Source organism: Microtus ochrogaster, chromosome 10, assembly GCF_000317375.1.
Source record: "Microtus ochrogaster isolate Prairie Vole_2 chromosome 10, MicOch1.0, whole genome shotgun sequence".
NCBI classification, from domain to species: Eukaryota; Metazoa; Chordata; class Mammalia; order Rodentia; family Cricetidae; genus Microtus; species Microtus ochrogaster.
Genome location: NC_022016.1, coordinates 46,778,294 through 46,804,901, shown reverse-complemented (window position 1 = coordinate 46,804,901; position 26,608 = coordinate 46,778,294). Strand labels below are relative to the sequence as shown.

Here is a 26,608-nt window from a genome sequence, read left to right as displayed (position 1 = left end):
GCCTGCCTCTGCCTCCCGAGTACTGGGATTAAAGGCGTGCGCCACCATCGCCTGGCTCATTTCTGGGTTTTTTTAATTTGGATATTCTCTCTCTGCCTTTTGGTTAGTTTAGATAAATGTTTGTCTATTTTGTTGATTTTTTTTTTCCCTTGAAGAATCAACTCTTTGTCTCATTGATTTTTTTTTTGTATTGTTTTTGTTTTTTTCTATTTTGTTGACTTCAGCTCTCAATTTATTTCCTGTTGTCTAGTACTACTGGATGAGTTTGCTTCTTTTTGTAATAGATCTTTCAGGTGTTCTGTTATTTCACTAGTGTGGGATTTTTCCAGCTTGTTCATGTAGGCATTTAGTGCTATGAACTTTCCTCTTAGCACAACTTTCATTGTGTCCCATAAGTTTGGGAATGTTGTACAAAAATTTTCATTGAATTTTAGGAAGTCTTTAATTTCTTTATTTCTTCCTTGACCCAGTGGTGATTCAGTTGAGCCTTGCTCAGTTTCCATATGTTTTTGTGCTTTCTGCAATAATTAGTATTGTTGAATTCTAACTTTAAGCCATGATGATACGATAAGACATGGCTATTCGAGTATTTTGTAATCTGTTGAGATTTGCTTTGTTACTGAGTATGTGGTCAGTTTTCGAGTAGGATCCATGAGGTGCTGAGAAGAGGTATATTCTTTTGTGTTTGGGTGAAATGTTCTATAGATGTCTGTAACATCCATTTGAGTCATAACATCTGTTAGTTCCTTTATTTTTCTGTTATGTTTCTATCTGGTAGACCTGTCCAATGGTGAGAGTGGGGTGTTGAAGTCTCCCACTTTTTAGTGTAGGGCTTGATGTGTTTTTTAAGCTTTAGTAATATTTCTTTTACAAATGAGGGTGCTGTTGTATTTGGGGCATAGATGTTCAGTATTGAGACTTCATCTTAATGGATTTTTCCTGTGATGAATATGAAATGACCTTCTTCATCTCTTTTGACTAATTTTAGTTTGAAATCTGTTTTGTTAGATATTAGGATAGCTACACCAGCTTGTTTCTTAGATCCATTTGATTGTAAAACCTTTCCCAGTCCTTTATTCTGAGATAATATCTGTCTTTGTAGTTGAGTTGTGTTTCTTGTATGCAGCAGATGTTATGCCCAAATCCCTGCAAAAGCCAACAAGGAGACTGAGTCCCATATGTAAAAGCAAAGAGCCTTTATTTTAATCAAGTTGGCAAACTCGGTCTCTCCACTTGTCCAGCTTACTGGAATAACTGGAGAGCCCGAGCTCAGTTAGAAATGGGTTTTTATAATAGTAAAGGTGTGGGTGAGTGGTTTCTGAGATTTAGGACCCTTGATTGGCTGACATTTATCTAGGGGTGTCGTGGTGAGTGTGTACTGGGAGGAGGTCCTTTCTACAGCAGTTAGAATGCCAGGCATTTCCTTTGGATGGTCTGTTCTGGGTGGTGCTAGATAATCTCACTTTGTGGTTTCTCCTGCAACCAGGCATTGCCTCAGGGTAAACTACTGAGACTCAGGCCTCTTATTAAATTTATTGATGGCCAAGTTCTACTCTGGCAGGTGATAATGACTGGAAGTAAAGAACTTCTTTGGGTGACCTGTTGATACTTAGCCTATCATGGCTGGCCCCGACAGCAGAAGGATGGATTCTGTTTTTCTATCTAATCTGTTAGTTTGTGTCTTTGTACAAGCAAATTGAGTCCTCTGGTATTAAGGGATATTAGTGACTAGCGATTGCTAGTTCCTGTTATTTTTGTGTTTGTTATTGTTGTTGGTATATGTGTGGGTTTCTCTTCTTTGGGATTTGCTGTTGTGTGATTGTCTATTTCCTGTGTTTTTGTGGGTGTTGCTAATTTCCTTGGGTTGGAGTTTTCCTTCTAGTACTTTCTGTAAGGTAGATTTGTGGATTAAATCTTGTTTTGTCATGGGATGTCTATGTTAGTTTTGTCATGGGATGTCTGGTTTTGTCATGGGATGTTTATGTTGGTTGACAGCTTTGCTGGTTATAGTAGTTTGGGCAGCTGGCATTTGTGGTCTCTTAGTGTCTGCATGATGCCTGACCAGGACTTTCTGACTCTCATTGTTTCCATTGAAAATTAGGGTTTAATTCTGATAGGTCTGCCTTTATATGTTATGTGGCCTTTTTCCTTTGCAGTTCTTATTTTTTCTTTAATCTGTATGTGTAGCCTTTTATTTTTATGTGGTGAGGGAACTTTGTCTTTTTGGTTCTGTTTATTTGGTGTTTTTAAGCTTTTTGTATTTTCGTTGACATGTTCTTTGAAAGGTTGGGAAAGTTTTCTCTTATGATTTCTGTGCCTTTGAGCTGGACTTCTTCCCCTTCTTCAGTTTATATTATTCTTAGGTTCGGTTTTTTCATGGTGTTCCAGATTTCTTGGATATTTTGTGTTAAGAATTTGTTGTATTTAACATTATCTTTGATCGATGAATCTATTTCCTGTATTGTATCTTCAACACGCGAGATTCTCTCTTCCATCTCTTATATTCTGTTGTTTATGCTTGCTTTTGTGGTTCCTGATCATTTACCCAGATTTTCTATTTCCAGATTTCCCTCAGTTGCGTTTTCTATTGACTCTATTTCAGTTTTCAAATCTTGAATCATTTCTTTCACCTGTTTGATTGCTGTGTTTTGGTTTCCTTTAAGGGATTTGATGATTTCTTCCAACTTTTTGGTTTTTTTCCTCCACTTCTTTAAGGGAAGTTTTCATTTCTTCTTTAAGGGCCTAAATCATCTTCATGAAGTTATTTTTAACGTCATTTTCTTCTTTATCTGCGTTGGGACGTTCAGGTCTTTGTTGCTGTTGTAGAATCCCTAGTTTCTGGTCGTGCTGTATTGCTCTTTATGTTGTTGAGTGTATTCCTGCACTGCTGTCTGCTCATCTCTTCCTCACTGGAACAGTGGAGCCTGTGTTTCTTGGGTGGATGGGTGGGTGGCGTCCCTTTTCCTCCAATTGTTGTCGTTGGGGACTGTCCCCAAGAGCCAGGGACAGTTGGGTTCTAGGCCCAACACTTTATCAATGTCCTTGGCCATTCAGTCATTGAGTTTTGTGCTCCCTCAGGAATGTCAGAGCTCAGCCTTGATTGTTTGCTCAGAGTCCTGCTACTATTTTCCACTTTTAGTCTTTAGCTTTTAGTGCATGAGTTTGGTTATGTGTACGTTCACACCCCTGTGGGAATCAATTCTCTCCTTCCACTGTGTGGAGAGCAAACCCGAGTTGTCAACAAGTACCTTTACCTGGCGAGCCATCGGCTAACCCTACTAAGTATGTTATTTGTTTCGCTTGCTTTGTTCATTCAGGCTCATGGCAGGTACCATGTGCTTGAACTCTTTTCTGATAGCTACACCAATCTCCATCATGGCTTCCCTTTTGTATAATACTTCTTCTAGTTAGCACATCTGAGGATAACAAACACTGCCTCATTGAGCATCTTCTAAGATGATTCTTGTTTCTCTTGACACATGACTTTAGTATGGCCCTAAAACCTCATTCTTCAATCTCACCTCACTCTGCTTCCTTTAGTTCTTCCCCTGCCGACCCTTCCTGCTTAGGTAACATGTTCTCCTTGTTCTGCCTCCTCAGGATGCTGCTCTCTTTACACTGATGACTGAAGGTCATTGTTTCCTAGGTTGTCATTGCTGTTGCTACCTGGATACCTCTCACTGAAATCTTCTCATTGTATATTTTTACTTATTATCTACATACCTGTAATGACCTACATTTTACAGTTGTTTAATGAATTGTGAATCGCTTGTTAACTGATCTTTTCCCACCTTTTCATCTGTCTTACTGTTCTCAATATCTACCCAGAATGCCATACATTTGCTGAATTGCTTCTCTCACTCTGATCTGAAGAAAAAGACTTTGGGAACCAAATGCTGATTACTACTGTTGATGTAATGAGCATTCCCAGAGGAAAATCAAGCAGTTTTACTGTTCAGGATGTGCCAGAATGAAGCCCTAGGGATGTATTGGTCCTGTTCAAAATGCACAAGTCATGTAGCGTGCTTGATACTTCCCCCAGGTGGATAGAGGCTGCTGCCTCTGACGCAGATAGGGTACACTTGTGTTCAAGTGTCCCACCAGCCTAATTAAGGAAACTGATTTACTGGTGGAAGTGGGAAGAACAGCTGAGAGTTATGGGACTGTAGTTGATTCCACCAAGTTTCTGGAAATCAAAGTGGAGAGCCAGAGGTGGGTGACTCAGCTCTTCTCTGAACTTGATCATGTGATGTTTGTCCTCAGGGTGAATTCTCTGGGAGTCATATTACACAGCAGGCAATGTTGACTTATCCTGCTCAGCCATGAACTAAATATAACTTGTGTAGTTTTTGTTTTGTTTTTATATTTTGTTTAGTATTGCAAGATGAAAGTCATATTGGAGACCCAGTATTGAGTCCTTTCTTATATAAATGGCATTATATCCTCCTCCTGTACTATTGCTCTGATATTTAAATACAGAATAGGAATTGAAGATATTCTTATTCCCTAGAAAGCAATTAGGTACCTTTTCATTTTGTTTTGTGTTCAAATAGGCCCTTTTTGTGCCATCATTAATGCAGTGGTCATTGTTAAATTTTTATGTAAGAACTGTGTTTTCCTCATAGCAAGTTATTGCAGGTATTTGTTGGCTCTCCTCGCTGTTGAATACTGGCGGCAGTGCCCACATAATGGTTTGCCCTCACTCCCCCTTTAGGAGTGTTTATGCCACATGTGCTGTGACTGAGCCGTTAGTGTGTCCGCTATGATCATGACTGTGATGCACCAGCCTATTTATAGTCTGGCTTTTGAGGGCAAGTACACGGAGAAGCCCAAGCACACATGATCACATTCTGCTCATTTATTTGGGAAACTAGGAGTTATGATGGACACTTCTTTTTGATACTTGGGTGCCCCTGTTCTTTGAGATTCATCATAAGTACCTCCATTAACATGAGTTCCAGGTTATTTTAAATGGCAGTGGATACCTGGATTCATTAGGAAGGAAGTACAGTGTTCTGTTTGCCAAGTGCCTGGCTGAGTTGTGATAAAGGGTCACCATGTGAGTTTACTCACCTCGCATGGAGCTTGGTTCTGGATAGAAAGACAACACAGGGAGCTGTGCACTTGGTTTCATGACTTATTTTACTTTATTTAGAGACAAGAATCTCTCTGCAGCCCTGGCTGGCTTACCACTCACTCCAACTTGGCTTTGAACTCACTGAGATCTGCCTGCTTCTGCCTCCTGAGATCTGGGATTAGCAGTGTCTGCTGGTTTGCCCAGCCCATTTCACTTTTTGAAGAATGTTAATAAACTGAGATCTTCCTTCCAGCATTATATGGTTAGACTGTCCAGCACCATTTCTATTTCAGTACTTTTTAGTTAATACAGTCCTTAGAAATTTTGTGCTAACCTACAATGGAATTGTAATTGTGTGTCTTCTGTTTGATTTCACATCAGTGGGACCTGACTCAGATACCATTTGAATGGAATTCCAACAAGGCCACTAGTTAGATGTTTACTCCTTTCCTAATTGATAGATCACATATTGTTCTTTTTTAATTATTAAAATAAGATGGCTCTGAAGGTAAAGAACTTGCTGCCAAACCTGATATCTAAATTCTATCCTGCACCCTCATGGTAGAAAGAATTGATGGCTCAAGTCCTCTGACCTCCCCAAGTACCATGGTGTGCATATGGGTACACGCATAATAAACAAATACATGTTTTAAAAAAGGTTCTAAAAATAATCTAAAGTAGCATTTTGCTGAACTGATAATTTGTTTCAAAGAATAAATAATAAAGCTTTAGGTTGACTCTGGTGCTGTACAGAGACGAGTTCAGATTTGTGGACAGAGAGAGAGAGAGAGAGAGAGAGAGAGTGAGAGAGAGAGACTGAGAGAGAGAGAGAGAGAGAGGGAGAGAGAGAGGGACTACTGTTCCTCTCCTCTCTGAACTTTCCGTGCCCCACCGGTTGCCACAAGTAGATGATTTCCTTTCCTGAGTCCTTTTAGGTCTCTGATGTTTCTTGTTGGCATTTGGGGCATTTTGGTTTTGTTTTCAAGCGACACCTCTTGCATGTAAAATGAGAAAGTGTTTCTTTTCCAAAATGGGAAAATAGTGTCTTCTGCCTGGATTCTTAGTTTCCTTCCTTGGAAATGAACTATTCCTCACAATCCTCTTTACAGAAAGACCCACAAGGAAGCGGTGATGGTCAGGTGTGTACTGATGGGTTGTGTTGCTGTCTGCCAGCCCCCCCAAGTTCTAGGGATCAAGCTCAGGTTCTCTTGTCTTCCTAGCAAGTGCTGTGTTGACCGAGCTGGCCTCCCAGCCTCACGGTATAGCACCTTCCCCATTACGTTTCCCAGTCCTTTGTGTGAGCCTGTTGCCCTGCCCTCTGTAGCCCATTGAAGTTTGATTTTTTTTTTTTTTAAAGTATCCTCATCTTTTTTCAGAGTTGCATGTCATGCTGGTGCACATGTGTCCTGCAGGCTGTTTACTTCAGCCCAGCAGTCTCTGACATGCCACTGCTGAACCTCTCCAGCATGTAAACTGCAGCAAGAACTATGTTTTTGTTTGCTAAATTTGTTGCTTTCCATTGTAAAAGTAGAACATCCATCTTAGTTCTGTGTGTTTGTTTCTGAAGTCTTCATAACCCATGTGCAGTCTTGTTGGGCTCATCTTCAGAGGAATTAACTTTGAAACTACTGTACAGCCCTTTGTAATGACAGAAGATGTTGACTACAGGAGAGGAGAGCTTATCAATTATTTCTTTCTACACCTGTGCGTAACAGAATGCTGGCCACATGTCACCATTAAATTTAAATTGAGTGGTTAAATTGCAGTTAAACAGAATGGTTAGTACTTGTAATTGAGTAGCTAATTTGCATGTAAATAGCATTGTCAGGTCTGAGTGCCACTAATCTCAGCTCTTGGGAGGCAGAGGCAGGTGGATCTCCCTGGAGGATGCAGCCAGAGCTACCTAATAAACAAAACAAACAAACATAATAATACAAATAGAACAATACTTTTCTAGTGTAATCAGTTTCTGGTTTGCAAAGTGGGATAGTTTTGGAGGGGCTTTGCTGTCTGTATAAAGAGCTAGCACTGCTGTACTGTGCACTTCCAATAGTTAAGATAGTTAATAAGGTTGTTTTTGTGGTGTTGAGATGGAACTCAGGGCTTTCTTTATACATTTGGCAGGCTGTTGCCAGTGTCTTCCTTGTGCTTCGTCCGTCCCCCCCCCACCTCCCACTGCTTTGCTTATTTCTAAATTAAGACAAGGTGCCAGGAAGTTGCTCAGGCCATAAGCGCAGAATGGCCTAGAACTTATGATCTTCCTTCTCATACATGTATTTGTATGTGCAAGACGCCATGGTGTTGATACATATGTACATTTGCCTAATTCTTTTAAGATTAATTATCTCTCCAGACGTGGTGGTGCACTTAATACCAGCACGTGGGAGGCAAACAGAGGTGTGTCTCTTTAAGTTCAAGGCCAGCCTTGACTACTTAGCGAGTTCCAAGACAGCCAGGGCTAGATAGCGAGATCCAAATAATAATAACTAATCATCATCATCTCTTCAGAAGTGTAGAATGGCCGGGCGGTGGTGGCTCATGCCTTTAATCCCAGCACTTGGGGTGCAGAGGCAGCCGTATCTCTGTGAGTTCGAGGCCAGCCTGGTCTACATGAGCTAGTTCCAGGACAAGAACTAAAGCTATGCAGAGAAACCCTGTCTCGAAAAACAAAACAAACAACAACCCCCCCCCCCAAAAAAAAAGAAGTGTAGAATGTTTCTGTTGGGGTTGGTGGAAGCATGAGTTTCATCTATAGACTGCATTCCTAGAGATGGAATTTTGGGGTCAGAGAGGTCAGTAATGTAAAGATCATCCTACAGCCCTTGAGAAGTTTGCAGCTTGGCTACTCAGTCCTCTGTGTGTACAATCTCATGCACACACCATATTGAGTTTAGTCCAAATGATACTATTTGTTTAAGGTGAACAGATTACCTTAAAACAAGAAATGACTTTTTGTCTCTGAGTTATGTGTAAAATCTTAACAGCAGGTAGCATGTGAAATGCAGTAAGGCTATGTTTCATATCATCATTGTTTTGTCAGCTAAATTTGTTGTCTTCCATTGTAGAAATAGAAACTCCATCCTAGGTCCATGTGTGAGTCCCGTGTGTCTGTCTCTGGAGTCTTGTAGCTTATATGCAGTTTTGCTCATCTTCCAGTGGAATTCACTGTCGAAATCAGTGATTAAAAATCATTGTTATTGCCTGAAGAGATGGCTCAGTGGTTAGGAGCACTGGCTGCTGTTTCAGAGATTTTGCTTTCAATTCTCAGCAACCACATGGTGGCTCACAACTGTGTAGAAGAGATCTAGCTCCCTCTTCTGGCCTGCAGGCACAACACTGTATACATAATAAATAAAAATTATCGGCTTAAAAGTTGTGTAAGTGACTAAGACCTTCTGCAGCTGACTTGTCTTCGTTACCTTGCAGTGCTATCAGGTTATTAGTTGAAACACTAAGCTACAGAAATCTGAATATTTGTCTATGGTTTTATGAACTTGGACAGTATACAGGAAGTGCTGTGTAGTCCTTGTGAGACTAAATTACTGTGATGGTTCTGATGTGTGCTACCTTTTTTTTCTGTATTGTAGTGTCAGATATTAAATCTGAGGGCATTGCATGTGCTAGGCAGTTGACAGAGTTCCAGCTGCAGCCTTGAGAAAGAAGGCTTTGAAAGTCATTGTAGAGGGACAGTTGTCAAAACCATTAGTAATTCTTGAAATGTTACCTCATCAACTTATCCCTTGTCCTCTATACATTTGTGGTTATGCAGCCAGGTCAAAGAATCTTTGTACTGATAATAGCAAGATGGCTTAGTGGGTAAAGCCATTCACCACCAAGCTTGATGGCTGGAATTTCACTTCCTGGTTCCACATGGAGGAAAGAGAGAACTGGATCCTAACCTCTACATACACAAAGTGACACATGAACATGTGCAGGAAGAGCACTCATACCAAGAATAAAGAAACACATTATAAAAACTAAGAAAAGGATGTTTTGAGCTGAAGAGATAGATTAGTGGTTAAGCGTTTGCACTCTTGCATAGTACCCCATGTTCAATTTCTAGGACCCATATTGGGTGGCTCAAACTATCTGTAACTCCATCTCCAGGGTACCCAATACTGTCTCCTAGAGTCTACAGGTACCAGACTCAGCGCATGCACATACCACAAACAGAAACATAGTCACATGGTGAAAAATAAATATTAAAACAGAATGTTTTTTGTTGAAGTGTTTGTGTAATTTTTAGTAAAACACCGTAGTAAGTTAAGAAGTCCATCAAGAAATATGGTTAGTCATTCTTTACGTGTAGGAAAGGAATAAAGGCTTTGGAGGCATCTGCTTCTTACACTGCTTAGAGCACAACAGGACAAATGCCCAGCGAGAGCGCTGTTGGCAGAATGAAACTGATGAAGAGCATATGTTGCTGAAGGCACAGAAGCTTATACTGTAACGGAACAGTTTGTGTGCCTGCACCAGACACTGCATTGTGTGTGTGTGTGCCTGCACCACTGTGTTGTGTGTGTTCCTGCACCAGACACTATGCGTTGTGTGTGTGTTCCTGCACCAGGCACTGTGTTGTGTCTGTGTTCCTGCACCAGGCACTGTGCTTTATATGTGTGTGTGCCTGCACCAGACACTATACTCTATATGTGTAACAGTGAAAATACTTAAAAAGGAAAAGGATTTTTTAAAAAAGTATGCTACAGCAGATGCTTAAACTACAGGAAAATAAAATTCTTGGTGATATATTGCTGTAATAATTTGGGAATGGTGATGTGGTTTTGAAAGGTACATTGTAAACAGCATTGACAGTACCTCTGGCTAGATGTGTGCTGTTCTACTGAATAGAAAAGCCTTGTGCCTGAATGCTAATTTGTGTTGTTCTCCATTGGCTACTTTTGTGGCCTTTGTTGGCCAATGTGTTGAAGACATACTAAAAATTTGACTTTTCAGTCACTGTTGCTTCAAGTCACTATGGCTGCCAGCATCTTTCCAGCATGTTCCATGAAAAAGCAATGTCAGATGCTCTGAAGGGTCTGAGGTTGAGCAAGAGAATGTTTCTTTATGTTTATACACAGCATCTTAAGTCTTTTGAGACAGGGTTTCCTATTTAGTCCTTGTTGGTCTCAGACTCCCAATTCTTGCACATACACCCCTCAACTTCCAGGATTTAAGATGTTTTTGATATATATTTTCAAATTTTTGAAGAATACTTTCGACTCTATTAACCAAAATTGGTAAGAAATCCACATTACTTTTGAAAAAGTTGGTATGGAGAAGTTTTTCGATGCAGTATGTGATGAAAATATTTTTGGTAAGATAAAATGAAACCTTGAATCAGCTTGTTCAGTTCCATCTAATTGTTGACTATGTGTAATAATTATGACCAGGTAACTTACTGCCCTGTTGTTCAGTTTGTGGCTGGACTTAATAGGGTTGGAGTAAGGAAAGAACTCAAGACAGTCTTTGGTCTTCTGTCTGCTGTAGAACTGTCTGTATGGAGTGGGGTCACTGCTGAAGCATTGCTCATCACCCTCTAGCCTCCACGTCAATAGCTCCCCCCCCAACATGCACAAGAAGTAGATGGGATTTCAGCAGGTTTTCTGCACTCCTGGTTTGAAAAATTTGTGCCTAGATTTGGATTGCACTGTCAGGAGGTGTACACCGACTCTGAAATCTCCATTGACTAAGTTACAACTTTAAAAACAGCTGCAGACCACAGTGCAAACCACTTCTGTGAACTTTAAAAAATGTGTTGGATTTGAGTTGCTGTGTCATATATATTTTTAAATGTTGTTTTTGCCATTCTCTGACAGACCCCTTATCCCTCTGGACAGAATGCAGGTCCAACTACACTGGTCTACCCTCAAGCCCCTCAGACAATGAATTCACAGCCTCAGACCCGGTCTCCGGTAAGTGTGCAGCTTTCTCCTCTGTGTAGCTGCTGGGATCTTTTTGTGAAACCTCACTGTGCTCTGGGAAGACTTCTCACCATCATTATCACCACTGCCACTACACTGTCAGTGCTGGGGCTGGCAGCGTTCGCATTTGCACCAGCTTAGATGCAGTGGTAGTTTACATTTCTCAGGGGGGAGAGGGTGGAGCTGTGTGTGCCATGAGCTTCCTTCTGCACAATCCAGTACACTCAGGGTTTTTTTCTTCACGTCCTTCATGTCTTATTTGTATTATTCAAAATTTTGAAAAGTGAAACATGATGTTAGAAGCGGATTGGATTTTACTGGTTCGCCTCGGACTTGAGTGCTGTGGGAAGTAGGGTTTCTGAACATGTGCCACCAGATCGTTCTAACCACTCGACAGTATGATCACATGCATGACATTCACCCAGGTGTATTCATTTCTTCAGTAGTAGATTTATTGTCATACAGATGTAAATGCAGTCATCCTCCTTGTTCACCCCTCATGTGGATTGCAGCACTTACTAAGATGGATTCCAGGTCATCCTCCTGTTTCACAGTGCACAGTGGCTTCAGCTGTCCAACTGTTAGCGTCGTTTCCTACCCTGCATGAGTAGCTTTGGGCAGAAGGTGTCTGTGACATCTCATTGTACCCCACATCCCTCTTTGTACTTGAGCTCTGTGTATTCTTGGAATACAGGGATCTTCTTTTTGCACCCCAACCTGCTTTTTTGCTTATAGCATAGGAAGGTCATTGCATTAGCTCCTGCTCATTTGATTTTATGCATGAAGTTTGAATTGTTGAAATGTTCTGGAGCCCTGCTTGAAGGACTAGGAGTCTAGACTGCACACAGTGGCCTGTCTTTCTCACCTCTTCCTGCCTTCCTCTCCCTTGGTGCCTTTTCCAATACCTGTTCTTAGATCCTGGTCCTCCCCAGAGGTCAGAGAAACTGTTTCTAGAGTTGTAGGACTTCAGTCATTGTTGCCTGCTTGCTTGTCTCCTTTTTCACTGAAATGGTGAACCTAATGTCTGGTGCAAGTTTTGTTCTGAGAGTGGTTTGGGGATGTGGATACTTGTCTATTGGATGGGCCTGAGATCTCAACAGATCCTTTTCCATAGGCCCCGGTTCTGATTGTTAAGCATGGAATGTTATGGTAAGCTCTTACTTCAGAGAACTCTCTGGCCCTCTCCCCTCTCCCATTTTAATGATTGGGGAAGACAATCAGAGTGAAATTACATGGTTAGAGCTTGGCGCAAAACCCAACTGAAGAGCTGCATCTCTAAACCAGTTTTCTTGACAGCCCAGCAGAACAGTGCCAATACATTGCACAGACAACTGGAAGAGGAGGAAGGTTTTGGAACAGACTCCCGTTTACAGGTCCTTGGCTGGAAGAGGCTGGATAAAATACTGCATTGTAAGCAATATAACAAACTGTACTTCTTGCAGGCAGCAGTGCCTCTGGCACGCATTATTTCTGACCACATCCACATATTGGCTGATGAACAGAAATGTATTGATCACTTCTTCTTTGGAATGCCAGCCTGGCATGCAAGTTTCTGCCAGGCAGAGTGGGAAAACCATAACAAATTGGGTGGGTCTTCTATTGGGAATCAGACAGGAATAATTTGCGTTTTACATTTTTTTCCACTTATTTTAAATGTGAAGTGGAATATCCCTTTCTGATTTAAATCTAAAAGATAATTTGAATTTAAAAAATAAATCTCAAGGCTTCTTGTTTACCCTTTCTACTTTATAATTGACTATCAAGGGGCAGTTGTCTGTAGTTATCAGCCATTTTTTCCCTGTGGTCATAAACTCTTCAGATGCCATCCTTTATGCAATTTTTTTGTCATTTCCTCTGGTAGTGACTGTTACCACCCACATTACCCAAACCCACAGGTAACACATTCCATTACATGCCCAAAGCAAGTGCAAGACTAGCAGCACACAGACTACTCTTGCTTATTGTTTTGGGTCTGATATCTTTTTTATTTCATTTGTCTTCGTGCTGGAAGGGTAGAGTTGCAGTGAAACTTGGCAGGATTGTATTTTCTGTTTCCATCCCGAGTTGCCATGGTCTGGTCTCATTCATTCTCCAGCGGCTTGGACTGGAAAGGAGAGGCGTGGGGCTGTGGAGGGGCCTGCAGCTTGCTGAGCAGTGAGAGTGTTTTCATTCTATCTCTGCTTTAATAGGCCATTGGCAATGCATAGTATAGCCTTTTCATTCTTCCCTGATCATCTGCTTTTTCAATCCTGCTGGCTCCAAATGCCCCCTCCCTCCCTCAGGATCTCTTCCTGTCTATATTTCTAGTTGATACATAGTCTCTTAGTTAAGTTCATAATATGGAAAATCTTGTTCCAAATTTAAAAATGTTGCCTGTCTGCCCCACTTTCTTGATGGAGCTCTTCAAACTGCAGTCTATTTTTAAATGGTCTAAGAAAAATTAGTGAAGTTAGAGAAGTCTATTTGGAGTGGGGACAATTTGACTTTTGTAGTAATCTTTTTTTTTGTCAATTGGCCATACGCAGTTACCAACTGTGCACAGCAGGGTGAGGGCATGGGTAAGTGGCACTAGCACTGGATTCCAGTTCACATAAGGCTGTTTTCTTTTATATCTATAATCCTCACCATCTCAAAGTTCTACCTTTTAAGAGAAAGGTTTCTATTTTTAACACGGGCCAGCAGCGACTACAGTTTGTTCTGTTGCTTACAGCCATCCATAGGATCAGACTGGTAGCACTCCGCAGGGAAACCCCCTAAGCCATCAGGGACCAGGCCAGAGTAGTCTAGGGGATAGCCAGGACTTCAGACTGACTTGAGTTAGGGTTTTTTACACACACGCACACACACACACACACACACACACTTTTGTTCTTTGTTTAATGGAACTTTGCACCTATCTAAAGTTGGGTTTTCTTGTTAGAATCTTCGAATTGGCGCCTTTCAGCAGAACAGTGAGAAGATTGGCCCCTCACTCAGCTTGGTGTCTGAAATGGCTCTTCTCTCTCTTCTGTTTTCTTCAAATGTGTCATGCAGAGATCTCTTCTTCTCCCCTCTACTTTTTAGTTTATGAATGGTATTACCTAATCTCAAAACTTGATGCCCATAGTGGAGGAACGATCTATTCTGTTCTCATAAATGAAAATCTTAAAATTCAAAACCTCAATTTGGATAGGAGAAATTTCTAGAAGATTCTTAATTGCCATCTTCCATCATTCTGGAAAACCGATCTGCCAAAATTGGCAGCTTTTCTCACACCCTGAGCAAGCACAGACCATCAAGTCACTTTTTTTAAACACTCGGTGACATTATATCTTCAGAAGCAGGATTTCTTGGTAGAAATGTGTTCAGAGGTTGTGTGTTCCATGGCACTTTTGGACATTTTGAGTACAGGGTAGCTTAGTTGGGAGAGTTACACCGTGGTGTGTTCCTGTTGTAGATGAAGTTCTAAGTAGAAAAGAGTGATCTCAGTCTGCAGCCTGCTTCCTCGGGGCTGTGAAGGCGCAGATAGTTGGTCCTTACATATTGTAAATAAAAACCCGTGCAGAATGGCTTTTGTATGTTTTCTCTTCACTGATGAATAAAGTAGCCTGCATTAGAACCGAGGAGGTTTGAGCATCTAGGTATGGCTTTGTATGATGTATTTTCTTTGTCCTTTTTAGTTAAAATTATCATTAGGAGCCCAAGTTTTGCTCTGAAAAATTGTTCAATTCTAGAGGTTTGACTCTTTTTTTTTTTTTTTTTTTTTTATCCTTTTTAGTTAAAATTATCATTAGGAGCCCAAGTTTTGCTCTGAAAAATTGTTCAATTCTAGAGGTTTGACTCTTTTTTTTTTTTTTTTTTTAAAATAAATCCTGACTGGGAAATTGTTTTGAGAGAAGCCAAATGGGAGTGTATGTCAACTGCTAGAAATCCCAGAGGACTTAAGTTCCCCTTCTCTCATGGCCAGTGTCTGGTATCTGGGCAAGCAGGCCCCACAGTGGGGCCTCCAGTGTTTGCTTCAAGCTGCACATAGAATTGAAATCTTGTACTTTTTGCCCATGTTCCTCCAGTTTATGATAATGCCATTTTGACCGATTATGTTAGAGACCGTTGTTCTTTACTGGCTATTCAGCTTTACTAGTTAATTGCATTTCAGCACGTGTGCATGCACACACACACGTCAAGCCTGTGTATCAGACACCCATTACATTTAAAGAAATTTTAAATCTAATCTCTGACATCTATTTAGTGTGCTTTTGCGATCTAAAAGCATTTCTGGTGTCCTTCAGCAGTATAGTTTCATGCCACATACTTGGTTTTCATGTTTGTTTTAATACAACCATCTAGTGTTTCACACTTCCCTTTGTTTTTTCGGGGGAGGGTTATTTATTCATGCTATTCCTATTAGTGAGCACCCAGGTGCTAGTAGCTTAATAACTTTTTCCCCAGCTTCTGAATGAGAAGAGATCTGGGTGGTGGTGTTGACCTCTTGGATCTTGGTGCCTGCCTGTCACTGTCCTGCAGCAAAGCCTTTAATGTTTTGTGTTTTTATTTTTTCTCTTGTGGGTTTTTAGCTTTTATTTTGTTGTATATTGTGTAACTTTGGTTTCTGTTGTGTTTCTGACTCTTTGTGCCTTTCCCTTTGTGTCTGTTCTCCCTTTTCCTCTCAGTTTGCAGCGGGGCCTCGACCTGCCCATCATCAGGTACTGTACCCTTGCCCCTCACCATTACTCTGACTAATATGTGGGGCTTAGTAGCTGTTGGCCCTTAGAATGCTGCCACGCTGTGTGCTATCCCTAATGACTCCTTAAGAGCAGCCTTTGTCCAGTCAGAGTCAGTTGGCCTTGTTTTTCATGATATTTTGTTTTTAACAAGCCCCTTTGCCTATGTTTATAGCAAGGTTAAAAACTTTCTTTTCTTTCTTTGAAAAGATTACTTTGAATTTAGATAACTGTGGAACATTAGGTATATTAAGTCCTCACAGACCTTGTTAATAAATTTAACCTAACAGAGCAGGCACCATTCTAAGGGTTTTGTTAACCTTCTACTGTAACTGGTACCGATGTATAGAGCAGCCTTAGGATCTCTACAACTACTGTGAATCACTAACATAGACCTTATAAGAAACTAACATAACAACAAGGTGCTCTCATTTGCTGCATAGAACTCTGCCTATACCATACTTAATCTGAATGATTTAGACTAATTCTGAAAGATGAGAACCTAATAGGAATTAAAGTTTAAAAAAATAAGAAGCCAGTCCTATGTAACTTCGTAGGTGTGCAGTAAAGGGGCCGGTCCTATGTAACTTAGTAGGTGTGCAGTAAAGGTGACCTTATGCGAGAAATAAAGACTCCAGTTATCTCCTTGCTCCCACACCAACACTTCATGAAGTGTTCTGAGACATTTTCTCTTTGGTGAAGTAGGAAGAACTAAGGTTAGAGTCTGACATATTGGGGTTCACGTTTACCAGTGACCAGCTATACTAGGCAAGGCTTTTTCTAAGCCTCAGGCACCTTCTGTGTGAAGCAGATGAAACAGGGCCAGCACCCTTCTCAGGAGGTGTGAAGGATGTGACAGCATGTGACACAGCTTGTACAGTCAGTGGCAGCTGCTTTTAATGATGTTTTAACGCAACATATTCTGTTGAGAAACATGAGGTGGGCCCTTCTTATATTAACTCATTCCTATGTTTAGAATTCTTTTTTTTGTTTTTTTTTTTTTTTTTTTTTGTTTTTTGTTTTTTGAGACAGGGTTTCTCTGTAGCTTTGGTGCCTGTCCTGGAACTAGCTCTTGTAGACCAGGCTGGCCTCGAACTCAACAGAGATTCGCCTGCTTCTGCCTCCCGAGTGCTGGGATTAAAGGCGTGCACCACCACCGCCCGGCCTATGTTCAGAATTCTTATTGTTCACTAAAAGGTGTTGCCTCACTTCAAATCTTTTTATTGAGGGATTTAATACAAAGCCCCATTTCTTAAGTAGTCTTAACAAGTTGGAGGAGACAAGGCCACTGGATTCTGAGGTTTTCCAAGCATGGATATAGCATGGATGGCTATTCTTTGATTTTTCTGGGGGAAGAATGTAACTTGGTTATTTTTTCAGCTTGAAGATACCCTGCTACACAGACTTGGGAATGTTGGCACTAGGGCAGATTGTAGGTTTCCTCCCCCTTATTAATTGAGTGTTCTGGAGAAGTTACTCACTGCCCGCAGCATCAGCTTCCTCATCTCTAGGGTGAGAATGATGCTAAAGAAGAAAGCACGTGAGGACCAGTAATATAATACAGATGGCCAGCAGGATGCAGTGGAACACGGCGCTTGCTCCAGCTTAGAAATAGATTTCCCTAGCATTGATATCATCAATATGATAGAATTGTCGGCAGATTTATTTTATTTAATATATATGGGTGTTTTGCCTGCATGTGTGGCTGCACCATGTGTGTATTGTTGCTCTTGGAGCCCAGATGAGAGCACTGAATCCCCTGAAGCTGGAGTTAGAGATGGTTGTGAGCCACTGCGTAGGTGTTGTGAATCGATCTGAGTCAGCCAGTGCTCTAACCACAGCAATCCCCCAAGATCCAGGATTACTATCATTTTTAAGAAATTATTCAATTCTGCAGAGACAAAGTTTTTATTTTAATCATGATGAAACCAAATGCTCCTAAGAGAGAAATGGGGCATCTGTGCCCATGAAGCAGAGGGAAAAGAAGTGGGGTGTTTTGAGTTCAGTAGAGAGAAGGACAATGCCTTTTGAGTTCCTTGGTATAAGGGGCACTGTTGAGTTTCTTCACTCACATTTGTGTTTCTTAAACATTGGTTTTTCTCAGGGAAGACCGCCAGTAGCAGTAATTAGGATTGCCTTTGGCCGCTCTTCTCCTCTTCTTTTGGTAGGTGGTGCGAAGTACAGATTACTGACGTGAGGGTAATCCTGAAAAACCAAAGCAGTGTTACTAGTATCAGCCCCACTTGTTAGAGTGACAGGCTCTCAGGATGGTTAATCTGAAACCCTTTCTGTTCTTGAAGGGTGGAGCAGAAGCAGAAAGGCATGGGCTGCAGTGGCCCTGAAGGTGTGTGCTGTATTAAACACTCCCCAGCAGCTGACTCTGAGCACTCATTTCCTAAGCCTTTTCACGAGGTGTGATGGGCTTTCAGCGATTTTCAGGAGATAAGATGGCTTTAGTAGCCATGCCCCTTGTGCAGCACATCTTAGGGACATGTTCCTGGTGGTTGGCCTTGCTTCCTGTTATAACACGTACTTAACAAGAATAGTCCTTTTTTGATTGCTTTTTAAAAAAGGATGAAATTCTCAAGGATATATAAAACTATTTACAAGATAAACAATCTATTAAAAAATTCTGCTGCTAAATAGAGAAGTATACACATATTTTATATTCTTTAACAGGAAAGGTCATTGCTTTCTTTGGTGAGGCTGGGCTATCAGGTAGCTACTGCAAGCTGGCTTGGAGCCATCTGTGTGACTGAGGATGACCTTTTTTGTTTGTCATTTAAGTTATTATTATTTGTGTATGTGTGGTTGTGTGTGCTGTGGTGCATGTCCGAGTCCAGAGGACACTTAGGCAGCGTCCTCATTCCACCCCACATGGTTAGAGGGATCCGGTGCGGGTTTCTAGGCTCATACTGCAAGCACCTTACCTGCTGCGCCCACTTACCAGCCCAAGGTTTGTACTTGGGATCCTCCTGCCTGTACCTTCCAAGTGCTGGAATTGTAAGCAGGTGACCCACACATGGTCTGTGTCTTGGTGCTTGAGCTTGAACTCATGCTAGGAAATTATCTTTAGCCTCAAAGAAATAGTTTCTCATGGTCATTTTTGGAGACAAGTTCCTGGGATGAAGTGCAGAAACCTAGAACATTACTTTTGAATACAGAAAATTTAGGTGGCCTCTGTTTCTAGCTCAAATGTCATTTAGATTCTCCTCATTGCACCTCGTAGAATTCAGTGAATAAGGAGCTTTAAGCTGGGCATAGTAGTGGAAACTGAGGCCTGCCTTGACTGTGAACAGAAAGTAGGACGGTCCACCTAGCTCCAGCAGCAGCGCTTGTTACTGTGGAGAGGTAAGGGACTGAAGCACCACTTCCCAGCAGGAGGTGCCTATCCCAGTGTTGGCATGGTGTATGTCTGTTTAAAGGAACAGTGTGCTCCCTTGCCTCCACAGGATAGAGTCTGTTTACTGTAAAGAGTATGTGTGGCATGAGCATCTGTAGACAACCATCATGTAAATTGCAGTGTTTGGCCCCCAACTGCAGCCAGTTTCAAAGTGACAGAAAATACACATCCTGCCCTACTTGTTCCATCCCCCTCCCATGGAGATGGTGCCATAATTCCTTTGAGACTTGATGAATCTGTATATGCCATCTCCTTATGGAGGGAGGAAGGTAGGGGCACAGTATTGCAGAGCTCCACAAAACAGGACATAGCTGCACAGCGAAAGCTGTTCAGAGACAAAGTTCATAAACACATGTTTTAAAGAAAAGCATGTGTCCATCTTGGTCCTAGGATCTAGTAGCCTTGTTATGACCCAGGCAGATGTTAAAGCTACAAAAGACTTTTTACCTGTGGTCGTTTGTTTTGGCCAGATATGATTGAAGCAGGAATTAGAATTAACTTCAGAACGGAGCATAGTAGTACTCTTCTGCGATCCAACACTTTAGAGGCAGGTGTAGATCTCTGTGCGTTTGAGGCCAGCCTTGTCTATATATTCCGGGATAGTCAGGGCTACAGCCAGTGCTACCCTCCTCCCCCAATAAAGAACTAGCCTTAGATTTATCGTACTGCTTAGGAGCCTGAAGCAAGTGCACCCTAATTTGTAAGCCAACCCAAATACTCAGTGAAATTTTTAACACAAAAATCCTCACGTCGCCTACCCCAGGATTTTGAGACTGGCAGATTCATGTCTTTCATCAGCGGTCACTTCCTTGTCTTCTCTATCCTTCCATGTTTTGTAAAGTGACCCACATTAGTGGATAATTGTGATTGTGTGGCAAATGTGTGCCTTGTTATGTCTTGGTACTTGTCTCAGTAGGCATGGAAAGGAGTTATCATTTGAAGATTATTTGGAGAGATCCCTGTGAAAAGAGAACATTGTCTCATGTAGTTAAAAACTATACTTTTTTTCTCCTGTGTAAAATGGGATTATGTGAATTACGGAAAATCTCATGATTTAAAACATCGAACATTTTGTTTGTTCTTAATAGAGTCAAGAAATTGCTATGGAATCTACTTCTTGGATTTGCTTTTGTTTATAAGGTCCTTAACTGTACTTGGTAAGCTAGAGTTAGCTTTGCAGCCCTGTCAGGAGGGCCATGCTCCACTGAGGTCTGAACCAGTCTCCATGCTGTTGTATCAGGCGTGAGCAGGGCTTCTTTTGGCGTTTTTTTCTATTTTTTCATTTTGTAACTGCAGAACTTTGAGCATTATACTTTCCTTCCAAGGAAGAGACAGATGTCTGCTGAGCCATTTTAGAAAGATGCTAGCCATCTTTCCTTGTTGCTTGAAAATCTCAACCTGATTAGAACCTGAGAGAGCAGATGTGCACAACCCACTCAGTGTGAGTTAAACTCTTCTCCTGCTAGTAGTTGTTTGATGTATTTAGTTCTTGAAATTTGTGTAGTTTGGACTTCCTGTATTCCTACCCTCATCCTGCTTTTGGGTTTCACAATGAGATAAAGTATTAGTTTTTTGTAGTTTGTCAGTTGTTATTATTATTATTATTTATTATTATTATTATTATTTCTCCTATTTTATAGAGACTGAGTCTCATTGTATAGCCCTCCCTGGTCCACAATCCACTGTGTAGACAAATTGGCCTCAGGCTCACAAATATCCATCTATTTGTGCCTTCTGAGTTCCAGAAGTAAAGGCATACACCATCATGCCCAGCCCATCTGTCTTTTAAGAGAAAACCAGGAAGTTGGTATCTTAAAGTATTTCTAGCACAAAGTCATTTTGCAGTTGCTTCCATGCTCTTTGTTTGCGTGGTATTGACAGATGCTGACTAATATGTCGTGTTTGCAGGGCTCGCTCGGCTGTTAGCATAAGCAGGGATGAGCCGAGTGTGCTGGGACAGTCTGCACTGTGGAGGAGCACCAAAATGCATGGATTCCTATCGTAGCATGCTTTGTTTTAAAACATTAAAGCCAGTTTGGCTTGTGATTTATTTATTTTTTCCCGTCATAGACTTGGTTTCTCACTGAGAAGTGTACTACTGAGATATGTCTGTATTGTGTAGACAGTTTTTTAGATGTGGAAAGAAAAGTAAGTAAAGGCTTCAGCCTTCCTCTGAGGGCACACCTGGGTACAGCAGAGTATGGTAGAAGTAAATAGGGCACCAGACCAGGCATGGGAGCTGTGCTAATGGGTGGTACAGAGTGTGGAGAATGACCACGATGGGCACGCTAATCTAGTGTCTTGTTGACGGGGTAGTAAGATGTTGTAGAAACAAGTTAAAGCTGGCTTTCGCTGATTAGCCTCACTACAGAGTATCCTGGGCTTTAGCATTCCTATCTACAAAATGGGTTCGACAGTATCTTCCTTGATTTGCTGTGTGGGCATTCAAGGGTTAAAATATTTGGCATATAATAAAAGGTCTCCGGCGCTCCCCTTCCCGCATGTGTGCATGTCCATGTGCTTAAGCCACATGGGCCAGAAGAGTGCATCAGATCCCTCCCGGGACTGGAGTTCTAGGCAGCTGGGAGCCACCTGACAGGGGTGCTGGGACTCGAGCTAGGATTCTCTGGAAGAGCAGCAAGTGCTCTTACCCACTGATGGACCGTTCCAGTTCCATCCTAATTATTTTACAACTAGGAATGAAGTGTTCTAAAAGGATATTCACTTCCAGACTCCCCACTTGACAGAGCAGATCTTTACAGAATCCTTGGGGCCCATTCTCTTCTACCTGCCACAGCCCTCTATGGCAGCACTTCAACAGAACTCTTTGTGATAGTGGGCATTTAGCTCTTCACTCCCTTCACTACTGTAGCACTGGCTGCATATGGCACCAATCACTTGAAATGTGATGGTGGTTTTCAGATAACTGAGAACTGTCCCTTCTACAGAAGGGTTAGGTGTAATTATAGTTCTCAGAGACAGACAGTGAATGAGTGGATAGGTGATATAGATTGAACACTTTGGAGCCAGTAAAAAGAAAGACATACACTCATTTAAGTACCAAACAGTTACATATTTCATTGCCCAAGTTTCTAATATTTCTCTTAGTAACTGGCAGTTTACTGCCATGCCTACCCATCTGAAAAATAACCTACATTTCTTACTCTACTATTAAGAAGGATTCATATACCAGTGAATGGTTAGGAAGGGGTGTAGAAAAGAAACTCAGCCCCTACTTTGTGTTTCCAGGCATCACGACTTTTGTAGTCCTGTACGTGTGCGTGTGTGCGCTTGTGCGCACACATCTGTGCCTATCTGTATGTGTAAGAGGAATAGATCAACTCTAGGTAGCTTGTTTTTCTAAAGTGTCATGCAGTAAAGTTTGAATAGATCTTTCAGATGGTGTAGGAAACATGCACATGAATATAAACAAGTGCTTGTTTCTTTAAAGGGCATAATAAGTCTTGGGATAGGAGAAAGGTATTGCCTTGAATAGGAAACAGTAATTTCATAAAGTAATCAATGCATTTTTCTGGTGGTTATTTATGATTAGGGATGTGCTGTACTTTAGTGTACTGGATCAAGCTCCCACCAAGTCCCCTTTGACTCTGAAATGAATACATTTCTTGTGGTCAATCACTTTCTATCTCATGAGAAGTACTGGATAGCCACCAGTCCAGACCCCCACGTGTTTAAACTGCAGGTGAGGATGCCCAGCCCTCTAGTGAAACTCTGCTTCTCTGCATTTGTGGCGTCCACAGTAGTACATGCCTTAGTGTTATGTTAAAGCTTTTGGCCGAGTTTGGTAGCTCCTTAATGCTTGAGAGAGCTAGTTTGTTGTCACTTAATGTGTTTGTCTTAATAGGTTTTACCCAGTTTCAAAGTTGAAATAATAAAAATGTCTTACTTTGTGTTGTGTTGGCTTGGCTATGTTTACATCAATTTTATCAGAAACATTCAGATTCTACATGACTGAAGAAAATACACTGTTCAGAAACCCTGTTGATAAGGTAATCTCAGTTACTTTTTTGGATAAGCTGGTTAAAATCCATCAGAATGGTGAGAAAAACACTCATGCATAGGATGTAGGAGTATTTGCCCTGTCGGCCTTCCATATACTTGTAAGTGAGCCAAGTACCTCCTTGTCTTCTCTTCTTGCCAATCCATAATAGGACTGACTCTTTCGGGGAGGTGCGAGTGTGGAATGTCATTTGATGAGCTGGCAAAAGAAATAGTGCCTCTAGGTTTGTGGCTTTTCTTGTCTTGACTGCCTCTGGAGTTGATGAAAAGGGATCTCACAGCATGGATCTCTTCATCCTTCCTGCATCCTGCAGGGTTCAGTAGTTGATAGGTGAATGACTGTCCCTCCTTAAACCAGCATTACTTTCGTGCCTCCTGATACATTGACAATGGATTAGAAAATTTGAAGTTTATTCTAAAAAATGTATTTACAGCAGATTTATATAACTGCGAATGTGTCTGCTAGCCATGGAAGGGAGAACCGTCATTTCTGCCTTCTTGTTTGCAGCTACAGAAGTGCTGTCGGTGGAGATAGACAACTTTGATTATCATTCCCCAGCTTCCTCTTCCTAAGACACCAACTTTGCCTCTTGTGCCTTCTGCATCAACTCCTTTTTGGCTCCCCCAGTGGATTCCTCACTCACTCCATTCTCCTGCAACAGCTTCCTATGGCCTGCATTACCTCCTTAGGGCTTTCCTTGTAGAAGGTTGAATGGGAGTGAGGGTTGGGCTTAAACATACTGTTTTCCCACTTTAGCGGAAAGTGAGAACTTAATCTGACACCTGGAATATCTTGATGCTTATTAACAAAAGGATGGAAAAAGACCCGAGAGGGCCAGAGGTCAGGAGGCAATTCAGGGGCTTTCAGAGTTTGGCCAATGTTTTCAGCTTGGTGTTAGAGCTCTTTGATTTAGAGGTTTCTGTGGGTTTTTTTTTTAATGCCCTATTTAAGATAGTGACTAGATTGTTGAAAAATAATCCAAAGTCATGCAGTTGGACATTTAAGAGCCAAATAAGAGTCAGTAGTCCCAGCTGTACTTTAGCTACCATGTACTTCTTTTAGGGTGTGATAACCAGAAGCCGCTAGAAGGGTTTATCAGTGGATGCATTTCTTCTTTTTCTCAATTTTTTAACTAAATATTAGAACTTTGATTCCATGTATCCTAGAGTCCTCAAGTGAAGACTTGTCATTCTGATTTTCTAGTCTTCATTTTTCTCCTGAGTTACTGAACAGAAAGCTGTTTTTGTTGAGCTGCATGCTGTAGCCTGCCCTTCCTACTGATCTGTAAGCTTTTCCATTGGCTTTCTTTCTGTTTCCTGCTGCTGCTTGCTTCATAACTGAAGGGAGGATTCAGACCCATCCAGGTAACAAGCTCTTGGTTCTGCATGGCCTCTTTATAACTCTGACTTCTTGTTAGTTTACAGCGCAGTTGCTAATGGTTAGTCATACTAGAAACGCACTATAGGGTGTAGCTTTAAGCAGCAAGAACTGTGCATAACTACAGTGATGGCTGTCATGTGGGGGGGCTGAACTCTGCTCATTTCAGGCCATTATGAAGCTTGACTAGATTCTCCACTTTTATTACAAAATATTTGAGAAGGCAAAAATGGGTTTAGTTTAGAGTGAGGTTGTATCACCATTTTGACAGGCTTCTTTCTGTATGTGACGGCCTTATAGCTGGTTTTAATTTGGCTTGATGGGCTTGGATAAAAATGCTTGTGTCCGTGGAGATTCTTGTCCTCCTAAATACTCTATAAATGGCTGGCAGTATTGTATTAGGTTGACTACTTTTAATTTTTAATGGTTTGATTTTGAGCAACTCTCTCTTTATTCAGAAGCCAGTGCTTTTTATAAAACAGAACATGTAGAGAAATACCACTTACTTCTTTTGTTGTTTTTATCGCTGATGTTAAAAATAATCATTACAGTGCATGGCTTTTAGTTGTAAATAGGTGATGCTAAGCATTGAGACTGCCCTGTTGTGCTGTTGTCTGGAGACATGGACCAGAATCTGATTCCATGTGAAGATAGTTTGTGAATTCAGTTATTAGACAACCTATTGTCTTCTGCATATTCTAACTCTAAGTCGATCAGTTTAATAGTGGGGGGGGGAGAAAACTCAAGATATTAGATCTATATATTAGCCTTTGTGAAAAAACAAAAATTCTTTCTTCCTCTCCCAGTTTTTCCAGAGGCCTCAGATCCAGCCTCCCAGAGCGACCATCCCAAACAGCAGTCCTTCCATTCGTCCTGGTGCACAGACTCCCACTGCCGTGTACCAGGCCAACCAGCACATCATGATGGTTAACCATCTGCCTATGCCATACCCTGTTCCCCAGGGGCCTCAGTACTGTATACCACAGGTAAGGGAGCCTGGCTTCTAATGGGGATCGGGGTGGTGGCGGTGATTGATAGACTGGATTTTAGTGTCCTGGGAGCTTTTTAATTGATTGCAAGTCTAGCCATTTTTGCCAACTTTCCTAAAACTGTACAAAGATTCTTAACACAAATTTACAAATTGGTAGTGAAATTATTCCCCAGTATCACCCTTCCTATGATGTTGTTTCATGTCATCACTTCGCTTCACTCTCGCTGTCACGGACAAACAAACATTTAATGGCCACACCTTCAGGTCTTCTCACGTCTCTGTACACAGTGCTGTGTTTTCTGAATCTCCCCCCTGTGTCAACCTCAAATGTGTGTTTTCTTCTAGTACCGCCATGGTGGCCCTCCGTATGTGGGGCCCCCACAGCAATATCCAGTTCAGCCACCAGGGCCGGGACCTTTTTATCCTGGACCAGGACCTGGGGACTTTGCTAATGCTTACGGTGAGTGAAAAGCCATTCTGCTCATTTGTCTTGTTCCTCTTACTCTCTGCTGGCTCACATTAGCTATTGCCACTTAAAGGTTTGAAGGATTTTTAAATAAAATCTTACCAACTTTTTCCCCCCCTGTTGAATCCATATGGTAGGTTTCTGGCTTCTCCCACCAAACAACTGTCACGCACATTTTTATGTTTGGTTAATAGTATAATATAAATTTGCCTCCTATCTTTAAGTTTTACCCCCCCCACCCCAAACTTTATCGTCAACCCACTCTTTCCCCCATTTCATGTAATATCCATGAAGCAGATATTTCAGTTTGTTCTGTTCTCTGCTATAACACAAGCCCAGCAAGTGATGTGTTCCTTACCTGTAGATATTCAGTCAGCGCTATTGTCTGGGCATGTTCTGAGGATTAGTTGAGATAAAAATGCTTTTTGTGGGGGAAGGAGACAGGAGACAGGTTCTCAGTGGGTAGCCTGGGCTGTCCTTGAACTCAGAATCCTCCTGCCTCAGCTTTAAAGGTGTTCTTAGTGCACGGATGTAAATGCCAACTAAGAGTTGGCCTGTGGGTTTGTCAGGGAACTTGGAAGTCATGCCGAGTGTTTGTCCAGCACACTTACTGTATATGGCCCTTGTTTGTCCAGCACACTTACTGTATATG

The 26,608-nt window shown here is 41.5% G+C and overlaps 1 protein-coding gene across 21 annotated transcripts in view; it reads left to right on the top strand.

The window, feature by feature from the left end:
• Positions 1 to 26,608, top strand: part of Eif4g3 (eukaryotic translation initiation factor 4 gamma 3) — a 229,712-nt gene that overhangs the window by 80,296 nt on the left and 122,808 nt on the right. For 6 of the 21 annotated variants that reach the window (XM_026782044.1, XM_013348381.2, XM_013348370.2 and 3 more), the window contains 6 exons: positions 10,894 to 10,989; positions 12,295 to 12,408; positions 15,648 to 15,680; positions 24,466 to 24,486; positions 25,306 to 25,485; positions 25,836 to 25,950. In XM_026782044.1, the coding sequence (XP_026637845.1) occupies positions 10,960 to 10,989; positions 12,295 to 12,408; positions 15,648 to 15,680; positions 24,466 to 24,486; positions 25,306 to 25,485; positions 25,836 to 25,950 (493 nt within the window). In that variant the 5' untranslated portion in view covers positions 10,894 to 10,959. Of the gene's footprint in view, positions 1 to 10,893; positions 10,990 to 12,294; positions 12,409 to 15,641; positions 15,681 to 24,465; positions 24,487 to 25,305; positions 25,486 to 25,835; positions 25,951 to 26,608 lie in introns of those variants that run through there. The other 15 variants (XM_026782040.1, XM_026782034.1, XM_026782035.1 and 12 more) reach the window with 10 other exon arrangements.